The sequence below is a fragment of the Aspergillus foveolatus genome (assembly GCF_047715535.1).
Source record: "Aspergillus foveolatus strain CBS 279.81 unplaced genomic scaffold BDW70scaffold_45, whole genome shotgun sequence".
Taxonomy (NCBI): domain Eukaryota; kingdom Fungi; phylum Ascomycota; class Eurotiomycetes; order Eurotiales; family Aspergillaceae; genus Aspergillus; species Aspergillus foveolatus.
The window spans coordinates 174,151-192,841 of NW_027396109.1; the positions used below are offsets into that span (position 1 = coordinate 174,151).

General features: G+C 52.8%; 7 protein-coding genes across 7 annotated transcripts; 4 read left to right on the forward strand and 3 right to left on the reverse strand.

The window, feature by feature from the left end:
* Positions 1-259: 259 nt before the first annotated feature.
* Positions 260-2,409, reverse strand: BDW70DRAFT_152095 (uncharacterized protein; the record flags this gene model as incomplete). Its single annotated transcript, XM_073739393.1, has 7 exons — positions 260-1,018; positions 1,067-1,201; positions 1,247-1,731; positions 1,778-1,930; positions 1,984-2,143; positions 2,242-2,280; positions 2,389-2,409. The coding sequence occupies 7 exons, from the start codon at positions 2,407-2,409 to the stop codon at positions 260-262; spliced, it is 1,752 nt and encodes a 583-aa protein (XP_073593744.1).
* Positions 2,410-3,783: 1,374 nt separating this feature from the next.
* BDW70DRAFT_89205 (lipase family alpha/beta hydrolase) lies at positions 3,784-5,186 on the forward strand. The gene is made up of 2 exons (XM_073745123.1): positions 3,784-5,054; positions 5,105-5,186. The coding sequence occupies exon 1, from the start codon at positions 4,206-4,208 to the stop codon at positions 5,046-5,048; it is 843 nt and encodes a 280-aa protein (XP_073593745.1). The 5' UTR covers positions 3,784-4,205; the 3' UTR covers positions 5,049-5,054; positions 5,105-5,186.
* On the reverse strand, positions 5,106-7,297 carry BDW70DRAFT_89200 (putative siderochrome-iron transporter). Its single transcript, XM_073745122.1, has 4 exons — positions 5,469-7,297; positions 5,401-5,417; positions 5,278-5,355; positions 5,106-5,233 (listed from the first exon to the last, which is right to left on the reverse strand). Exons 1-4 carry the CDS (start codon positions 7,122-7,124, stop codon positions 5,164-5,166), a joined length of 1,821 nt encoding a protein of 606 aa, XP_073593746.1. The 5' UTR covers positions 7,125-7,297; the 3' UTR covers positions 5,106-5,163.
* A 1,735-nt stretch (positions 7,298-9,032) lies between these two features.
* On the forward strand, positions 9,033-11,880 carry BDW70DRAFT_140804 (putative proteinase). The gene is made up of 6 exons (XM_073737679.1): positions 9,033-9,820; positions 9,865-10,054; positions 10,100-11,332; positions 11,377-11,452; positions 11,501-11,561; positions 11,609-11,880. Exons 1-6 carry the CDS (start codon positions 9,611-9,613, stop codon positions 11,828-11,830), a joined length of 1,992 nt encoding a protein of 663 aa, XP_073593747.1. The 5' UTR covers positions 9,033-9,610; the 3' UTR covers positions 11,831-11,880.
* Positions 11,881-11,983: 103 nt separating this feature from the next.
* On the forward strand, positions 11,984-12,658 carry BDW70DRAFT_140806 (GFA family protein). Its single transcript, XM_073737680.1, has 2 exons — positions 11,984-12,103; positions 12,176-12,658. The coding sequence occupies exons 1-2, from the start codon at positions 12,017-12,019 to the stop codon at positions 12,539-12,541; spliced, it is 453 nt and encodes a 150-aa protein (XP_073593748.1). The 5' UTR covers positions 11,984-12,016; the 3' UTR covers positions 12,542-12,658.
* A 119-nt stretch (positions 12,659-12,777) lies between these two features.
* BDW70DRAFT_89240 (class II aldolase/adducin family protein) lies at positions 12,778-14,083 on the forward strand. The gene is made up of 3 exons (XM_073745125.1): positions 12,778-13,103; positions 13,175-13,482; positions 13,541-14,083. The coding sequence occupies exons 1-3, from the start codon at positions 12,893-12,895 to the stop codon at positions 13,895-13,897; spliced, it is 876 nt and encodes a 291-aa protein (XP_073593749.1). The 5' UTR covers positions 12,778-12,892; the 3' UTR covers positions 13,898-14,083.
* A 48-nt stretch (positions 14,084-14,131) lies between these two features.
* BDW70DRAFT_140808 (threonine/serine exporter family protein) lies at positions 14,132-17,792 on the reverse strand. The gene has a single exon (XM_073737681.1). It carries the CDS (start codon positions 17,172-17,174, stop codon positions 14,628-14,630), a length of 2,547 nt encoding a protein of 848 aa, XP_073593750.1. The 5' UTR covers positions 17,175-17,792; the 3' UTR covers positions 14,132-14,627.
* Positions 17,793-18,691: the final 899 nt, after the last annotated feature.

Sequence of the window (18,691 nt, forward strand, 5' to 3'; positions counted from 1 at the left end):
CGCATGTAGTCTCTCGGCTGTACTATATAGGCAAGATTAGTTTCAAACCAAGCGCAGGCTTTGAGCAATATAGGTCAATCCTGGAAGTATCATCCCAGAAGATGCGCATGTCATTCCAGATGCCAGCTGCTTCGACGTTGCGCGGTGGTCTATATACATCATATCACTATTCACAGGTAAACTTCTATTTCGAAACCCAGATCCAACTAAATGTCGTCACTCATACGCGTAGCCACCACTGTCAGAGGTGCACTAACACCTAGACCCTCGTTCTAGAAGGTGAGTTGTGCCGTACAGAAAGCTCCGCCATACCGCTTCCCCAAAGTGCCAAGGAGTGACGCTTCTCGACCAGTTTCAGAACTTCCCAAAGGAATCTGCGTTCGGGACCACCGTCTGGAAACGCCTCCCAGGCGACACGAACGGGAAAGGCAAGCCGGTTGATCATGTTACCGGGGGATTTAAGAATGTACCACTCAAGGCTACGGCAGATTCCGCAGGCGAGTTGATACTGCTCTATTGGGCCGATACGGTCTGTCGGCCGCGTGTCGACGGAAGATAATATGAGACAGGAGGTATAGTAAATGCACATGGTCTGTGTCAAGAGGAGGTCGGGGTATTCAAATTTCGTAGGCGTGATAACGGCGCCCGTGCGGAGGTCACGACAGCGGAATATTGGGAAAGAGGCCTCGCTCTCATCCGCTGCGGGAACCTCTCGTGGTGGACCGTCGGCGTAGCCGTCCACCCAGTTAATTTTCCATAAGGCGAAGCGATCTGTGAGGTCCCCGACTGCATTCCAGAACGCGGTTTGTTTTACAGACCTCTCATGCGCACTGAGGATATTCGACTGGATCCCGACCTGTAGCTCATCGTGCTGTGATAGGATTCCCGGTATTTCGACCGCCAAATCAAGCAAGTAATGGAGGATGTTTTTCGGAGTTGTGCCGGCTGACCAGGGCACTGTCTTCCATTCCTCCCGCGCAAGAAACGACGGTTTGCGGGCTGTAAATGATGCTGAGACCTGCGATCCGTCAGAGTAGTCCAGTAAAATGGAGGTAATTAAGCGTACCCAATACGGGCGAAGTTCAGTGAAAATGAGGTGCTCCACGCCAAACATATGGTTTTCTGGGCCTCGATGCTGGATCAGACGCAACGCGCCCAGAACGTGGGCTATCAACGATTCTTGGCCAGTGCGTTCCACGCTCTGCCACCAGTTAGACGGTTCATTTCCGACGATTTAGAGAAATACCTCGAAAGCCATCAATAGGACAACTGTGGCCAGTGTGGACTCCGCCTTGCTGCGTTCTGGGTCCAGTAGAGCTTCCTGCAAGCTCCGCAGAACACGAGGATAACCCGAAAACCCCCTAACCTCGATTGTTTGATTCTGCACAGAACGCCCGAAGAAGACTTGACTGACGGAGTCGAAGGCATCGCGAAGGATGGGCGAAAACATGCGAATCTCGGCAGCTCGTCGTATCGCGCCAGCCTCGCCAGCTTTGGCATCAACTTCAGGGCTGAAAGCGTCGACAAACCGCTCAATAAAGAGGTCCAGCACGGAAGACGACGAATCCATGCGACAAATCGACCCATAGGCAGAGTCAACGGTATCGCTATCTTCAGACGATCCTCGGCTAAACCTACGTGGAACTATCAACAGCTCGTGCTCATCGTCCGCGCCGGATATTCCATCCCTGCCGACGTCGTTGGTCTCATTATATGCTGCTCGTTGTTTATCTTGTCAGACTCTGTGGCAGTCTCTTTTCAGCCCGAACCAACGTACCTTCCTTCCATGGTTCGGTAGGCGGGTCCCGCCGACTCGAATCCTCCCCTCTGATCTCGGCGATGACACGCTCTAACACATCTTCTGGCGCGGATCGGATCGTATTAAAGAGACTGCGCAGCTGTTTCAAGCGTCGTTGCGACGGACTCGAATCTGATGAATTAGTTTCTCCCCGATAAGATACTGGTAGTAAAGGGAAAACTCACCTTCAAGTCGTGACTTCAAATCTCGGATCTCATCGCGCAGGTTACGGATCTCGTCCGCCTGGGAAATCGGCTTGAAATCTTCCCCTGGAGCGATATCGTAGACGCACTGCGATGGGTATCCATGTGTACAGCATGCGTGGCAGGGTTTCACGCGATCACACTAAACTTTATCAGAAGCCAGTTCACCGAAACTCAATCAAAACCGCTCTGGAGACCCAACGCACTTTCACCTTGCGGACGCGGCACACTTTACAAGACCTCGATTGACGAGAACCCGTGGTGGAGCTGGCTGGCCGTCTGGGGAGAGTTTCAGACATGAGCAGCGCCCGTCAATGGTAGCTGTAGCTCGCGAAGGTTGAGCTTTGGACAGGAAAAGGTAGCCAGCTTCATGCGAAACGGACCAACGGCGGCGCGAAATGGAGGCATTTGAGATCAGAGCGAGCTCAGCCGAGATCTCTTGGGGCCTTGGAACGCTTTTGGAGCGCTAGTAGTGCTTACTCGTACTCGACGACAGCCTGGCAGCTGAGCACGGGCGCAGTGGCACTTGCGGTGGGGAGGTTTCGCCGTTATGGTGGGGACCAGGGAGCTGGCTGCAGCAGTCGGCCGGTTGAAGCATGCAAGTCAGAATCGAGATGCAGCACCCAGCGATTTGAGAGACTTCAATATCAATGGCCACTCGAGTCTCAACAAGCAACAGTTCGAACACTGGGCGGCGGAGGGAAAGGAGGTGAAGCGGTGTTGATGTCGCTTGTGAATGAATGGTCCTTGTGCGAGCCCCAGAGTGATGGCCATTTTGGGACTAGCGGGCCGTGCGACTCAGCCAGCCATCAGCTCAACCAAAGACGACGATCTTCACAAGAATCACAGCCTTCTGTCTTGGACTCATCGAGTAAGCCAATCCAATCGGATCGTTATTAATCACCTCCTTCATCCTCGATCATCTCAAGAACTGCCAGTCGAGTATCGCCTGCAGACTGAGGATGAGGCCAATCCAGAACGACGAATAAAGTACTTGGGCCGGGTTGACCTGTCATTCTTCCGATCTATCCGCGCTCTGTGTTTGGTGGGTACTGGCCGCCAGACGGGCTCCTCCATGCCGGCCTTGTCAGGAACGTTGCAGTTTCGTTGCATTTACTCAGATTCCTCAGCATCAAAAAGGACGTGCAGTGCTAATGGAAATCTCCACGTATTCAGGCATATCTGCACTTGATTCATCGCACAATTGCTACGCCACTGCAACCCGGCGTAAAACCCGAGTATGCGTCAGACTCGACGGCATGGATTGAATCTCTGCGGCTTCTTGCTTGTCTTTCAGTCAGTACAGATTCGGGTACAAGGTCGGACAGGCTTACCTCCATTTGTGACGGGATTCAATAGCGCATTGCGCCCGTGATCGTGGGTAAACAACTCCACAACTCCACCGGGATATCTTCGGCGCTGGGCAGTGGGTTATATATGGACAGGAGAACATATCTCAAATGCTGCTATATTCCTCCTGCCTACTGAACCCCTGGGAATAGGCGAGCGAAGTACGGAATTAGCATCTGCGCATCGCGCAGGCTTCCCTGGCAGTCTCTGCTCGTTGCCTATTCCGGAGTACATTGCAAGGCAGGGCGTTCTGTCCAATTCTAGCTACGAGTGTCAGACGGCAATTGAGCTTAAGGGACGGGGTTCGAGGAGAATGTAAATTGAAACCTCAGCGTTGACTGCAGCGCAGTCCGCATCTGACCCAGGCCCAGAGTCTTGGTTCTTCAATCTTGCTTGGATTGTACGATTGCAGAACGCCCAGTTGATCTGTCAATTTTAGATCGACGAATGATAGTCGCAGGATGGAATGGGCCTTCGTCGAGAATCGATAGTGTAAAGGAATCAGGAATCAGGATTCAGAATGGATCTGATTATTAGCGATCATCACACAGCCTCCACAGACGCATCCACTCGGTCGGTGCGGAATCAGCTACACTCCTTTTCGACCGTCCGACTTTTGTTACTTGACCTTCAGCTTCTCATCTTTCGCTTCTTGGTCTTTTTGATCTTCTTCACATTAATTGTTTCTTCACCTGCATTTTTCCGCAGTGTCCGTTCCTTCTTTTGAGACTATACCTAGCTACGGGGTGTTGACACACCATACGCTCGTTTGCATCGCAGCATTGTCGCTCTTTAATACCTCATCGATACTCGAATAATATTTTTAATTAAATAATCCTAATAAAGACACCAAAATGCGCTTTCAGACACTCACGGCCCTGGCCCTGGCCTTAATAAACCTCACCACCGCAGGCGCCACATCCATAAACGACTTTTCCTGCCGCCCCGGAAACAACAGCAACCCCATTGTCTTCCTCCACGGCCTTGGTGCAACCTACTATGAAGACTTGAACCTGCTGCAAGCCTTCCTCCAAAACCAAGGCTACTGCACCTACGCCCAAACCTACGGCGCATACGATGGGTTCCCCTTTGTTGGCGGTCTGCGGCCCATCGCCGACTCCGCATCTGAAATAGCGGCCTATATCAGAGAAGTGCACGAGCAGACGGGCGCAGATAAAGTCGATATAGTAGGACACTCCGAAGGCGGAATGCAAGCCCTATATGTGCCGAAATTCGAAGACGGGATTGCCGAGATCGTAGAGAGAATTGTTGCTATCGCACCACCGACGCGCGGAACTACATTCATCGGGCTGTATAACCTGGCTTACATCCTTGGCGATGCGTCCAGAAAGCTCGTTAGCGAGCTACTACATCTTTTCGGTTGCCCTGCTTGCGATGATTTAGGGCCTGACGGGGCGGCTGTGGAGCGGCTGAATGACGGGACGCCAATTGTGCAGAGTGGAACACGGTTGACTGTTGTTGCGTCGAAATTCGATGAGATGGTTACACCGACCTCGACATCGTTTGTGCATGAAGATGGGGTGCAGAATGTCTGGGTGCAGGATTTCTGCCCGAACGATCCCGTGGGTCATATTGGTGAGGCATATGATTTGAATGTGTGGAATATTGTCAAGAACGCGCTGGAGGATCAGATTGACAGGAGATTTCCTTGTTCGTTTGGATCGCCGGGGAAGTAATCAGGAGTAAGTCACCATGTACCTAAGGGAAATATGTACGGAATTGATGTGATAAGGGAATGGTCATCATCGTTCATTTCGTAACCATCGTGGAGAATTATGGAAGGCTTATATGCTACGTTTGAGGTTTCTTGATCTCGAGGGATTCTGGGGAGGGCGCTTCTTGTACGAGGTTGTGTCCGTCGCTGGGGAGATTAGCGGTGTATTGTAGAGTTGGGAGCAGACTTACCCGAGTTTTTTGTTGGGTAGGAGCAAAGTCAGTATCACAATTGGGACCGCGAAAGCCAGAGCCGCGATTGTAATGTACCTACACTGGTTAGTTTGGTTGGCACAGTGAGTACAGGTAACAAACCCCATGACGTCGGAATACTACCTAAAGTCAGCACATGTCCACAGGTACTTTTGAACGGAATAACTTACAGCTTGGTTCACAGCGGTCCGCTCAGCAGTACCCCAGTCTGGTAACGTCCCAGTGATGGAGTTATACAGCCTCGTAAGCTGCTCCTCACCCACATTTGTGCCTAGATGCACTCGCAGCCGATTTCGCAGCTGGCCAGTATAAATCGCACCCGCCACGGCTGATCCTATTCCATTCCCCAAAAAGGTACCAAGCATAACCAAAGACGTGACTTGAGCGAGTTCTGCATGGGGCACCGATATCTGGGCGGCTACAATAATGATTGTTTCGATAATGCCGCTGCCGATTCCCTGGACAAGTTGCACGACGAACAATTCCGCAATAGAGCTCTCATTTGTACGCAGGCGAACCATAACCCCGTACCCGATCATGCGGATGACAGCGCCCACAACGCCGATCCACTTGTACGTTCGGTACCGGTACATGAGGAGCCCCGTCCCCATGCCACTTAGTGCCTGCGCGACTCCGTTGGTGTAGGTCAGGAACTGGGCATCCCGAGGGGAGAAATTGTGCGACACCATCGACCAGACGAAGAGGTAGGTATGCGTCGCTCCGTAGCCGATATTGTCAATGCAGCCCAAAAGAACCGAGATAACGACGGACACTGTCCGGAGGTAGCGCACGGGGACGACCGGGTGTTGCGAGAGATATTTCTCGTAAGGAACTAGAGAGATCAAGACCAATGCGCCTAGGACGATCAGAGCATCCACCCAGGGCGTCGACCATCGATCAGTCGCAGTGGCGGCCAGGGTTATCGGTATAAGGACCAGGGCAAACCCGCCGCTGAGAAGGAGGATGCCGCCAAGATCGATCCGTGAGCAGAAACTGTAGAATGTGAGTCGCTCATTGAGTATGAGACCCACGTTTTTTGCGCGCCGCTGGAATACCAGAAGAGTGATGATAATGAAGCTTGCGCAGAACGGCATCAAGATAGCAAACATGCCGATTCCCCAGCGCCATCCGATCCCGTGAACAACGCTGTCAACAATGAAGGCGGAGACCCACGGCGTGACGAGAAATGGGATATAGAGAATGTTGTAGGCGAACCCTCTCCAGCGCATAGAGGACAGATCCGAAACAATGGTAGAGTTGAGGATGGCCATTCCCGCCTGACCAACGGAGTAGAAGACGTAGCCGCCAGCATAAGTGTTGAAGGATTTCGACGAGGCGCAGAGAATATAAGAGAGAATATAGAAGGTAACAGTTATGATGTATGCTTCTGCTCGCCCAAGCACGTCCGATAGCTTGGCGATAGGCGGCTTTCCAATAGCGGTAATGATGCTGGCAGCGGTGTTGAGCGTCGCCAGCATCCCAAGTTGGTGGAAATCAGATGTCGCGAAGTTTCGATATGTCCCCACTGTCGAATTGTCTAGTTCGTAGATGATCATGATCATGGCCAACCCCGCGTACATTAAGTATTTGCCCTTCTTTCCGCCAACCGCTTCGACAGCTTTGATTTTTGTCACGCCAGCAACCTCCGCGGTCTCGTCCTGCGACGTCTTCTCGGTGATCGCAGGGTCCACATTCTTTGCCCAAGAGTACGGCCAGTTTTTGTGAGATTGCTGCTTCATCCTTTGGACAGAGATCTCATCGCTCGACAGGGAGCACGTGGAGCTCCCCGACCATACGTCATCCGGCATATTAGAGTGAGTGAGCATGCAATGGATGTATAGAGACTCGAAGCCGGCGATGATTGAACGTCTGAACCGTCGGTTGCCTATCGATTGAAAAATAAATGGGAGGGAGAGTGAAGGAATCGAGAAACCTGGAACACCAGGGCGATCACAGATCCAGTCAGTCAGTAGCCACAGCGGAGCCGTGGTCTGGTTGATCGCCGGCGACGGGCTAAGACCCCATCAGGTCATTCGTCATTCCGTCCGAAATACGTAAAGGACTTGCACACCCTATATTTATGATTTATCCGTGTGTACGTCTGCGGCACCGGCCGATTTGGCGCAGATCAACCCTTCCAATCGGTGAACAGTGAGCACGCGCTCCAGGGATGTCAATTGAGGCGGTGCGAGTCTGGGGGAAAACCCCTCACTGCACACCCAATTGAACTCTGCCTGGGCTTCTTGGCAAGCTGGTGAAGAATCATGTTGTCTCTACTAGTTCCGGGTCTCCGCTGCCCAGACGCTGCTTTGTTGGCGAATACGTCGCGCATACATTGCTGGTAAGCAGGCGTGGTCGGTGACAAGGCTGGCCTACTCGTACCTAGACTCAAATTTCGTCCCGGCACTTGGTTCCTAGGTTTGCCGTAACTGGACTCTTCTATTCACATTGTCCTTGACCAGATTGTTCTAATTCTTACAAATAGCCAGAATGCGATACGATTACCATGTTACACCAGCAGACTGTCATGCCGAGTCCAAGTCCAAGCCTAACTGAGCTTGTGGCGTCTGTCTCACGAAGCAGCCGCGGCAGCCAACCTACCTTCTCAAGGGCCTTGCCGTATCTTTGGCCGCGGTCACCCGCGTGTCAAGGGTCTGCTCGCAGCACGTCACTGCGAAACATCCGCGTGATAGGAAGTTGGGAACCCGGACCCAGATACATTTCGAGAAGCCGGGAGGACTCCAATCAAAGTCTCACACATTCTGACCCGTGACAAGACGTGGCAGGTTTAGTTTCGGCGAACCCAGAGTCTGGGAAATCTGCTGGAGTCACTCTCACCCTCTGCCGGACGATCTTGTATCTCCTTCCGCAACACCCGCGGTTGATGAAGTTGGGTATATCCAAGCTCAATGAGACACAGAACTCTGACCATGTCCGGTCACCCTGTGGTGCCAGTTGCACAAGCGCCCAATCACAACAACACCTTCAGATAGATGGCAACCACCTCGACCGTCTTGTTATCATCTTTGGCGAAGTAATGTGGTTTTCGCATCGTGTTTCTCTAAACGACGCATGAACAGCAAGAATTCTTCACAATGGACACCATAGTAACACTTGCCCACGGGTAGCGTAGGGGTGCTGAGGCGAGGAGTCCATCTCTGGTGCCAGTGTCAACTCCGAGTCCGATCGCTTGAGCGTTGATTGTTCCGGTTCGAGGACACAATGGGGTAGCGACTGAGGAGATGCGGAGAGTCGGAGTGCACGGTAGGGATCCGGGGGTTTATTTTGCGCATTGGCGAGTCATTGGCTACCCTTTGGACAGCTGGGTCTGCAGTTCAATTAGAGCATGCTGTTTCCGTAACTTCCCAGCTCCGCCGTCTGGCGAATCTATGCGACGACGTCTTCGTGGGGTTGTAAGAGTTCCATCGCGTCGCACAAGTCCATGGAAGATGCAATGGCAATCAAATGGATGATCATAAATTACTCTGTGGATGAAGGATAGTTTCCCATGTCACCGCAATGAACGATAGAACCACAGGACTTCTGCAATCTCCTCTTCTCTTCCCAACCCTCCGAACTCCACACGCAACCGGCTCACGTGATACCACGTGAGGCGAGTTAGTGCTTAACAGAGGCGGTGAATTGACGGCTGGCAGAACCCCACCACCGTTTCCGGCCCACATGATCTTCTGGTCGATGATCCTTAACCAGTAAGTCAACCAGAGATCATCAACCTTTATCGCTGTAAGAATGCTCCCATTTCCACCTCTATTCTTCTTATGGACCTTTCAAACTCAAGCTGGTTACACGACCATTCCAATTCTTTCCCTCACATTGCAGATGCCGTACGATTAGTGGCTAAAAGATGCCTCCTGCTTTCCCATCACCTCGACGAGAACGGGTGTTGGCCCGCCCAAAAAAGCAGACTTTGGCTATCAGCTGCACTGCACTAGCGCGATGCAGAGATGGGTTCGTTCGGCACACTTCAACTCCACTCACGAGATCAGAGGTGCTCGCTCGCGACTCTTGTCCGGCCCATTATTGTCGCTTTATACCTGAGACTACCTTGCATATCTGACGCCCTATCTTCCTGCTGTGATTGCGTATCCGCCTTCGTTAATTCGCCGGTGGAGGCTTTCCCATTCTCAATGTTCGTCTTGCATCGTGAAGGAAATTATGCGCCTCAGCCGCTCCCCAACAATGCCAGGTAAGGCCCACACAGGGCGCTATTTAAGACCCTTCCACCCCCCAGCAGCGTCTAGAGCTTGTTTGGCGTCTCGACTGCATAATGGTAGTCTAAGATAGAAAACCGATGGAGGATGGTAAACATCACAGTCTCAGCCGCCAAAATGGCGAGTACATATGGCCACGCGGGCGTACCCGAAGAAGCGGTAGTCCCACCTTGTTAGCTTTGACGGTCCTTGCGGGGCTATCATGGTGGCTGTTCCCAATTTCGTATTGGGACATCGAGGCCAAGGCCAGCGCATCTCCGGGATCAGAAAATCAATTCTCTTGGACGCAGGTTTGTGATCGCGAATTTGCGTCGTCTCAAGCTAACGTGGGCAGCTTACACCGTCAGGATCGCTTGAGTACCATGACTGCTTCAGCGGCTTTCAGTGCGCGCGGCTCGACGTACCGATGGACTACCACCGGTCAGATGGCCAAGGCACTCGGATGGCGATCGCTATCGCTCGACTCCCGGCAAAGGTTCCCGTAACTGACCCTCGATACGGCGGCGCAATACTAATCAATCCCGGTACGCTTGTTTCGGTTGCCTGACGTTTACCTACTGACCATTTAGGTGGCCCTGGTGGCTCCGGAGTTGCTCAGGCCCTAATATCCGGCCGCAATTTGCAGACCATTGCGGACGCAACTGTCGTTCCGACAGATATGAATCAATCCAATCTCTATTTTGATATCATCGGATTCGATCCACGGGGTGTCAACAACACAACCCCGGGCTTTAGCTGCTTTCCGAACCTTTTCTCCCAGAATAATTGGGAGCTCCAGGCCGAGGCGGACGGGATGCTTGGCAGCTCTGCAGACTCATTTATGCGAAACTGGCAGCGCGCCATTGCCCTGAATCCTGCGTGTTCACAGGCCATTTTGACGCCCTCTGTCGATGGAGATGCTCTGGGTGAGCATACCAACACTCCCCCGGTTGCGCGGGATATGTTGGAGATCATCGAGCGGCATGGCGAGTGGCGCGAGAAGCAAGGTTTTGAGGCGCAGCGTCAATTCGACCAGATGCACGGCTACGACCAAAAGCAGCACATCCTAGAGAGGACAAAATGGCATCGCGGGCGAGAGAAGCTACTATACTGGGGCCGGTCATATGGGACCGTCCTTGGCGCCACTTTCGCCGCATTCTTTCCTGACCGTATCGAACGCATGTTGTTAGATGGCGTAGTTGATGCGGACAAGTACTATACCGGAATTGGACCGGAGCCCATTGGAGATGCTGACGCCATCTTTGATAAATTCTCCATCTACTGCAATGAGGCCGGAAGGAGATGTCCACTATACGCAGCAGGAGGCCCCGCTGCTATTAAAGCGTCTTACGAAGAACTGGAGGGCAGTCTTTACAGCTCATCCATGGCCGTGAGATCATCCGAGACTCGCGGCCCGGAGGTCGTGACGTGGTCGGACCTGAAGACTGTTCAGCGAATATCCGTTTACCAGCCACTAGCCGGGTTCACTTACCTCGCGGGTATCGTAAGCGATCTGCTCAAAGGGGATGGCTCTAAATTGGCAGACTTCAAACACAGCCACCGCTCGCCTACCTGTCCGACTGAGGAGTGTCTAATTGCCGGGCCGTGGTCGTCTGAATGTGCGGCACCTGGACAGAACGAGATGTATTCTACTTCTGCTATTCTGTGTTCCGATGCAGAGTACATGCAATCAACAGATGAGCAGGGCTTTAAGCGACATTGGCGAAGTCTTCAAGGGCTCAGCAGCGCCATTGGAGATTACTGGGCCCATACGCGGCTCAACTGTGCTGGATGGAGCGTCAAGCCTAAGTGGAAGATGCCAGGTAGATTATCAGCACCTATCAACAATCCTGACTAACAACTGTAGTTCCTGTCACCGGAAACACCTCCTTTCCGATTCTGCTTGTGAATAACATCCTCGACCCGGTAACTCCTCTAGCGAGGTACTGTCCAACCATTGTCTGATTATGATGTATGCTAAGCCCCAACAGCGCAAAGAAGATGTCACACGCATTCCCCGGCTCAGTACTACTGCAGCAAGACTCAGAGGGGGTAAGTAACTGCCCTGCTATGTAAGCGCCTAGCACTAACAGCCGCAGCACTGTACCCTCGCAGCCCCTTCAACTTGCGTGAGCCAGTCCATTCGCAAGTACTTTCAGACAGGCGAATTGCCAAAGCCGGGGACTGTCTGCGACGCCGATCTTAAGCCGATGCTGGGCGCTCCGAAGAAACCCCAAGAGGGCAAATCGCTGGACGATATCGCGCTGCAGGAAGCGGTGCTTGACGAGGCGCAAAGGATTAGGGTGCCATTCCCATTGTAGATAACATCCAAATAACAATATATTCTGGCCATGCCAACGTCGATGGAGAATCTAGGTGGGAGCCGTGTCTTACTAATGAATGTGGGGTCACTAGTAGATAAAGCCCACAACGCATGAAGTTGCTCAATCCTCTGTAAAAGTGACTGGAATTGAGGTAGAGAAACGAATCGTCAATTCATATCCAACATGTCTACAAAAACCCTCAATGGCGCTTGCCTCTGCGGCAAAGTCACCTACACCGTCGACCTCGCGTCCTCCGAGCCGACTCCCAAGGTCCTCCCCCTCATTCCCTTCCTGCTCTCCACCCTTCAGTATGAATACCTACTAAAACGCCTCGTCTAACAGCTCATAACCTGCCACTGCACCTCCTGCAAGAAATACACAGGCAGCGCCTTCTCAACAAACATCATCATCCACCCCTCGCAACTCCGCTATACCTCCGGCGAACCGAAGATCTTCATGGACCTGTCCACCGACAGCGGCATTCCGCTTCCCCGCGCATTCTGCGGCGACTGCGGGTGCCACTTCACCTCGAGCCCTACTGGGGCGGATTGGGCCGCTCTCAAATGGGGAACCCTGGATGAGGAGTCTCGTAAGAAGTGTGGTGAGCTGGGCGGTGAGATCTATTGTAAGAGGAGGGATAGCTGGCTTGAGAACCTTGCTGAGGGGAAGGGGGAAGGCGTGTTTAAGAAGGAAGCAGGGACGGGATAGGCTATCACTCTGGTATCATCACGGTCTGGTGTTTCTAACATAGAGGAGTGCAGTATACGGACTTCAGCAAGTAATAGACTGGTTCTGATTTGTGAGGAGAACCTCGGATATGCGCACCCTATCGATCTATGGTCGTCATTACCCCGCCCGATAAGTAGGGAGGTTTTATTACCCAACAGAGTAATCTGTGCGCCCTTTGGGTGACAGCTTCCCTACTCCAACATCGCTTTCCATCACCTCGGTCTCCTCCCCATCCTCACCTTCTTACCAAACATCACTACTAATCTCACAAACCTCATCCAACAACAAGAATCTACAGACCTAATCCAGTCGATCAGTCTCAGAACCGAAATGCCTCCCTCCGCAACGGACCCCACTCCCTCCTCCACTGCCACCAGCAAAGGCACCACCAACAGCCAAGAATCCTCGGCGTCCTCTGCCAAGGTCAAGATGCAATTCCCTAAACCTCCGGTCTTTGAAGACAAGCTCCAGGAACGCGAATATCTGAAAGGCCGTCTCGCCGCTGCATTCCGCATTTTCGGCAAGAACGGCTATGACGAGGGTACCCCGCACCCACACTCCCCTCCAATCCATCCAACGTCGTCAGCTAGCTAATCCATATAATCTGAATAGGAGTGGCAGGCCACATCACCGTCCGTGACCCAATCGATCCCACCACATTCTGGGTGAACCCATTCGGTGTCTCCTTCAGCCAGATCAAAGCCAGCGATCTGATCCTAGTCGATCACTCCGGGAACGTGATCGATGGAGGTCCCTGTCGTCTGCTCAACGCAGCGGCCTTCATGATACATTCGGCCATCCATGCGGCGAGGCCTGATGTTCTTTGTGCGGCGCATAGTCATTCCCTCTACGGGAGGGCGTTTTGTAGCCTCGGGCGCGAATTGGATATAATCACGCAGGATTCGTGCGCTTTTTATAATGTACCAAAACTCCTTTCAATTTATTCGCGATGAGCGGATCTGACTGGATGCTGTGCAGGACCACGTCGTCTACCGCCAATTCAACGGTGTTGTGCTAGCCGAAGAGGAAGGGCGTAACATAGCGAGCGCACTGGGGTCCAAGAAGGCCGCGCTCCTGCAAAATCACGGCCTCCTCACTGTGGGGAAGACGATTGAAGAAACGGTATTCTGGTTCGTTAGTCTAGAGAAGTGCTGCCATGCGCAGTTACTCGCCGATGCGGCTGCGGCGGGACGCGGAGGGGCGACGGTGAAGATCAATGATGCGGACGCAGCGTTTACGTATAAGACGGTTGGGACACCGATGGCGGGTTGGTTTAGTGCGAAGCCGCTTTTTGATGTTATTCATCAGGAGACGGGGGGTGAGTATTTGAATTAGGGAGGTCATTCGATAGCTAAGCTACCTAAGGGAAAGCTTAATTCAGATTGAGGTTGTGTTTCTTTCCAGGGACATTCATATATAGGGGCGATGATACTCAGGATGCTGCAACTACATTACAACTTACCAAAACGTACAACCAATGGACATAATGAATGACGCTCTCATTTGCTTGAGTTTCGCGGAATCCTGTACCGTCCATTCTATACAAGCTATTCCATCTATGGGTATCATGCTATACACGCTCAAAAGTGAAATATATATTGGGGATCCCGAGTACTACCACCGCAAGAATTAGGCTGACGTGCATGTGCTACTCAGTGAGAGAATGAAAACGGGGATAAACAGCACGAATGGCATAATAGAGCTACATGAAGGATAAGCATGCTTCGATGAAGATTGAAACCATCGGTCAGGTCCTGCCTTCGCGATATGAGACAGCCGGCAGTCGCATACGCACATTGACCAAAAAATGGATTAACGAAGATGGATGTCAGCTGGGTATTAAGATCATCGCTATATCAACGCTCCTATCATATCCATGCGTGTAAATGTAAAATCTATCCAAATCCCGCTCGCTTGCTGGTTCGCTAAATCACAAAACTGAACCTGAACCTGTCGAGAAAACACTATGTCCTGTATGCCATCATGTACGTATATCGTCTTGTTATGTCCCATACGTAACGCATCAGAGATTCCAGAAGAACGCCTTATAAGCCAAAAACCGAGATCAAAAGTTAAACAATCCACTTCTTCTCTTTCCAAACGGGTAAACCACCAGGGCTGAGACGAAAAGTCCAACGGTAATTCCAATTGCAATCTGCACCATTCCAAAACCAAGACTCGCAATTGACGTATCCTGACTCGCGATATTACTCGTGTTCCCGCTCGCAATCCCATCGCGGACTGAATCCGCATAGTTGAGACCGGCGATAAGTGATCCACTTGATGCGAGACCAGAGGGAACGAGAACGAAGATCGCGGGTAAGATCGCAGCTGCTGCGTGGCCACGCCAAAGTCTCGAATAGAGATTGCCGAGGAGACCGATAGTGAAAGCGCCGACTGTATTCGCAACCTCGGAGTTGGACCCGAGTTTGGTCGTGGAAAAGTAGTTTGTGATGTATCCACATAGGGCGATAAGGATCATGACCGGCAGCTGTTTCCATTTCGCTTGGTTGATAATGGCGACGAAGATGACAAAGAGTGGCACAAAGCAAAATTTCTGGATGTAGACCGAGTTATAAACATCGAGATTTTTGCATTCCTTTTCAGAAGACGCATTGCCGTCCATGAGACCGTAGATTGTTGTTCCAACAGTTACACCGTAGCCGAGGAAGAGCGAATAAATAATCGCATAAATCATGCGGATTGAACCAGCAATCATCTGGTGGGATTGTAGTTCGAGACTGGCGCAAAGGACGATAAATCCAGGGAGGATAAGAGCAATAGAAGACTGGGCAAGCGCGGAAAAGCAGAAGAGATTTTGCTCTTCGCCGCCAACAGTACTGCGGATGGAGCCGAAAGCACGGGCGAGAAAAGATGTCAGCACGGCAGCGGTGACTTCAAAAACATTGGAGTAGAGGACTGATTTCGGAGCGAGAACGTGCTGCATGAATCCCACTATGGAGCCAAGGAGGAAGATGATGGGCATGTCGATGGGGCGGGCTTGAAAGGCGAATGGGCCGACGGCGACACTGGCGAAGCCATAGGCCGGGACAAGGAACCATTTGTTGAATCGGGGTTTGCGGGACATGATCTGGTCAAGCTCAGAAATCGCCTCTTCGACGCCAATGAGATCGTGGACGACGTTTTTGTAAACGTTATGCGTGTCGGCAAGACGACCGAGGTCGACGCCTTGAACGACACGGACGAGCTTGACTTCGGCGGTGCGGGTCGTCGGGTCGTCAAAAGACATGATCATGCAGCCAGGCAGGTAGAGGAATTGACCTTCGACCTCGAGAACCCGTGCGGTCATCTTCATGTACTCTTCCATGCGATGAGTTGGGGCTCCATAGCGCATCAGGGCTCGGCACAGCTGCATGATGTACCGCTGGCGCGCAAGGATCTCGGCAATGTGCACAGTCACCCGGATCTCGTCTTCCAGTCTTGTCTTGCGATATGCTTTTCTCCGGCCCCTCTTTGGGGTCATCAATGCCTCCGCAGGTGCAGGTAGAGTAGCCGAACTCAGATTCATCGACGCCCCGACCAGCGAGGCAGTGGAATGGTGGTTCGGCTTCTTGTACCACTTCAGCTTTTCTTTCTTCGGCGTCGCAGCGCCTGAAGAAATTGGCGACTCGGTATCGGACTCGGCGTCGCTCACAGGCGCACTGCTGCTCCCCGAGCTCTGCACAGCCTGGAGTCGAAGCAGCTGCGACAGAATCCCTCCGCCTCCAAACCGGCCAGACCCGTACCAGGAGTCCGGGCGGAGCCCTTCCGGCGTGCTCGCGCCCGACCGGGCATACGCCGACCGGGGCCGCCGGCGACGAGCATGGCTCTGGGTCACACTGCGCACGAGACGGTGGGCCTCCGCGCTGGGCAGCGGCTCCGCGGGCGCGTTGGGATCGCCGGCCTTCTCCTCATCGTGCTGACGCGAGCGATGGAGCGGAGGGAACGAGCCCTCCATATCATCTGGCAGCAAAGAAGCGCCGAGATCGCCGCCGTCATCGTAGACGTCCCGGCCCAGCCGTTCGCCCAGAAACACCGTCTTCTTACGAATCAGCTCGCCGGCGTGGCGGAAACGCTCACGTACAGACATATTGCGGTCTGGAGTCGCCGATTTACCCCCACCCTGGCCGTCAACAGCAGGGTTCTCTTTGAGCTGGCCCAGTTCATGGATTGGAATATCTTCACGCGAATTCTGTCGGCTGTCGGAATCGGGCGGGGACCGCGAGATCAGGTCTGCGGCGGAAGCCTCGGATGCATTGGCAGAGGTTGGATCATAGTCCATCATGGAATGGTAGGAACGAACCGAGTAATCAGAGTCATTGCGTAGAATGGGAGGCCGGGTCACGGCAGGTGCAGGCTCGGTCGTGAAGCCACGGTCGTCGGCCTCGCGGTAGCTGCTGAACGACCGGAACCGCACGCGGTTGCCGCGATGCTCTCCGGTAGCATTGACGGGCGCTGCCGTAGCAGGCAGAGCTAAACCTGCATTAACCGGCTCATTGTCGAGGTCGACCCCAGCGGGCACTGGATCAGGGTCGTCCAAGGCGTGTGTTACTGGAGAGGTGTTGTGCGGGGTGAGTGGTTCATAGGAAGGACGGCCTTCCGGTGTGGACATTGGTCCGACGGACGGTCTGAATTCTCAGCAAGGTCGAAACTTCTGAAGCAAGGATGAAACAGAGACTGCTGGATAGGATAGAGAAAAACCCAAGGAGGGGGGCGGCGATTTATGCTGGAGGGGTCGTGAGTGTTCTAGAAGGCGGAGTCTAGAATTCGCTGTCGAGTTGCGAACGGACCACGACGACCGGTGGAGACTCAGTCCCAGACTTCCAGGCACGACCAAAAATATCACGGTCTAGACTTTGCTTGCACGATCGCGTCAGAAGATGGACAGAACCTTCAATCCCGCAATCTCGACTGTCTCGCCTGTCGAGACCGTCGAGACCCTCGAGACCCAGTGGGGGTTATAACACAACGGCCAAGAGCGTCCAAGAGCGTCCACGAGCGGCCAAGACGACGCGAAAGCCATGACCTCACCGCTAGGATGATTGGAGCGCCGTCAATGAGTGACGGTGGAGTTCGGATGGTAAAGGGATTGATAGACTATGGAGGTGTTATGGAGGTGTGAGCTGACGACTGTGGACTGTAGAGTGGTAAATCACGCCCAATTGATATCACGCCGGGCCATTCTGCCACACCCAGCCATAGTTTCCGCCATGTGCTCCCAGAACCCTGCTTACACTACGTCTAGTCACACTAGAAGTAACGCGGCTATCTTTTTCTTTTTTTCTTTTTACTTTTGCCCCTGTGGATCCCACGCTGACGCTTGTACGGGTTTTTTTTATCGCAGCCAATCACAGCTCAGGAATTTTCTCGGTCTGCGCGCCGCCGGCTCGGCTTCTGTTCTGACTCTTTCACAAGCCGAACAGTCCGTGTGTTCTGTATCTCTGTCCATTATCAGTCCAGTATCCACTATCCAGGAACTGGAGCAGAACTCGAGCAGACTGGAGCAGAACAGGCAGAAAGGGGTTCGTCGGGCATCAACCATCAATTTTCTCGATATCAAGAGCTATCCCTGAGTCTTCTGACCAGCTTTCAGAGCGGTTGCCGCGGTGGATGAGATATCCACCTAGATCGGCAGTCTGCATAGCCATGCCCTGGTAATCATCCATCTCTTCACCCACCCGGAAGTCTAATGCCCAACCGCGGGCCAATGGTGCTCTAGCGAGTTTCTACTCAGAGTATGTGACTTGGACACCAGTAGACCAGTTTTCCACTCCTACCGGAGTCCAACTTGACCTCCTTTGCTGTGCCGTCCCCTGGATCAACGGATCACACGGGCCAACCCGAACCCACCATGAGGTGATCATCGCGATCCAGCAGCTCAGAGCTCGTTTTATTTTCAATTCTTCTGCTCAGAGTACTCTCGAGTGAGATTTGCCACCTTCAGCTATCCGCTCAGTCTCAATCGACGAGAATGGTGTGATTTGACCGATCTACGTCACAGTGACGAAGCCAAGAAGCGGAATGTTCTCCCCGGTGTCAATCGAGCGATTTGACACTTCCGTCTGTCAATCTGTCAATGTGACGACCGCATTTCTGAAACAGACCCATTGGATTGAAACTGAGTCGTCC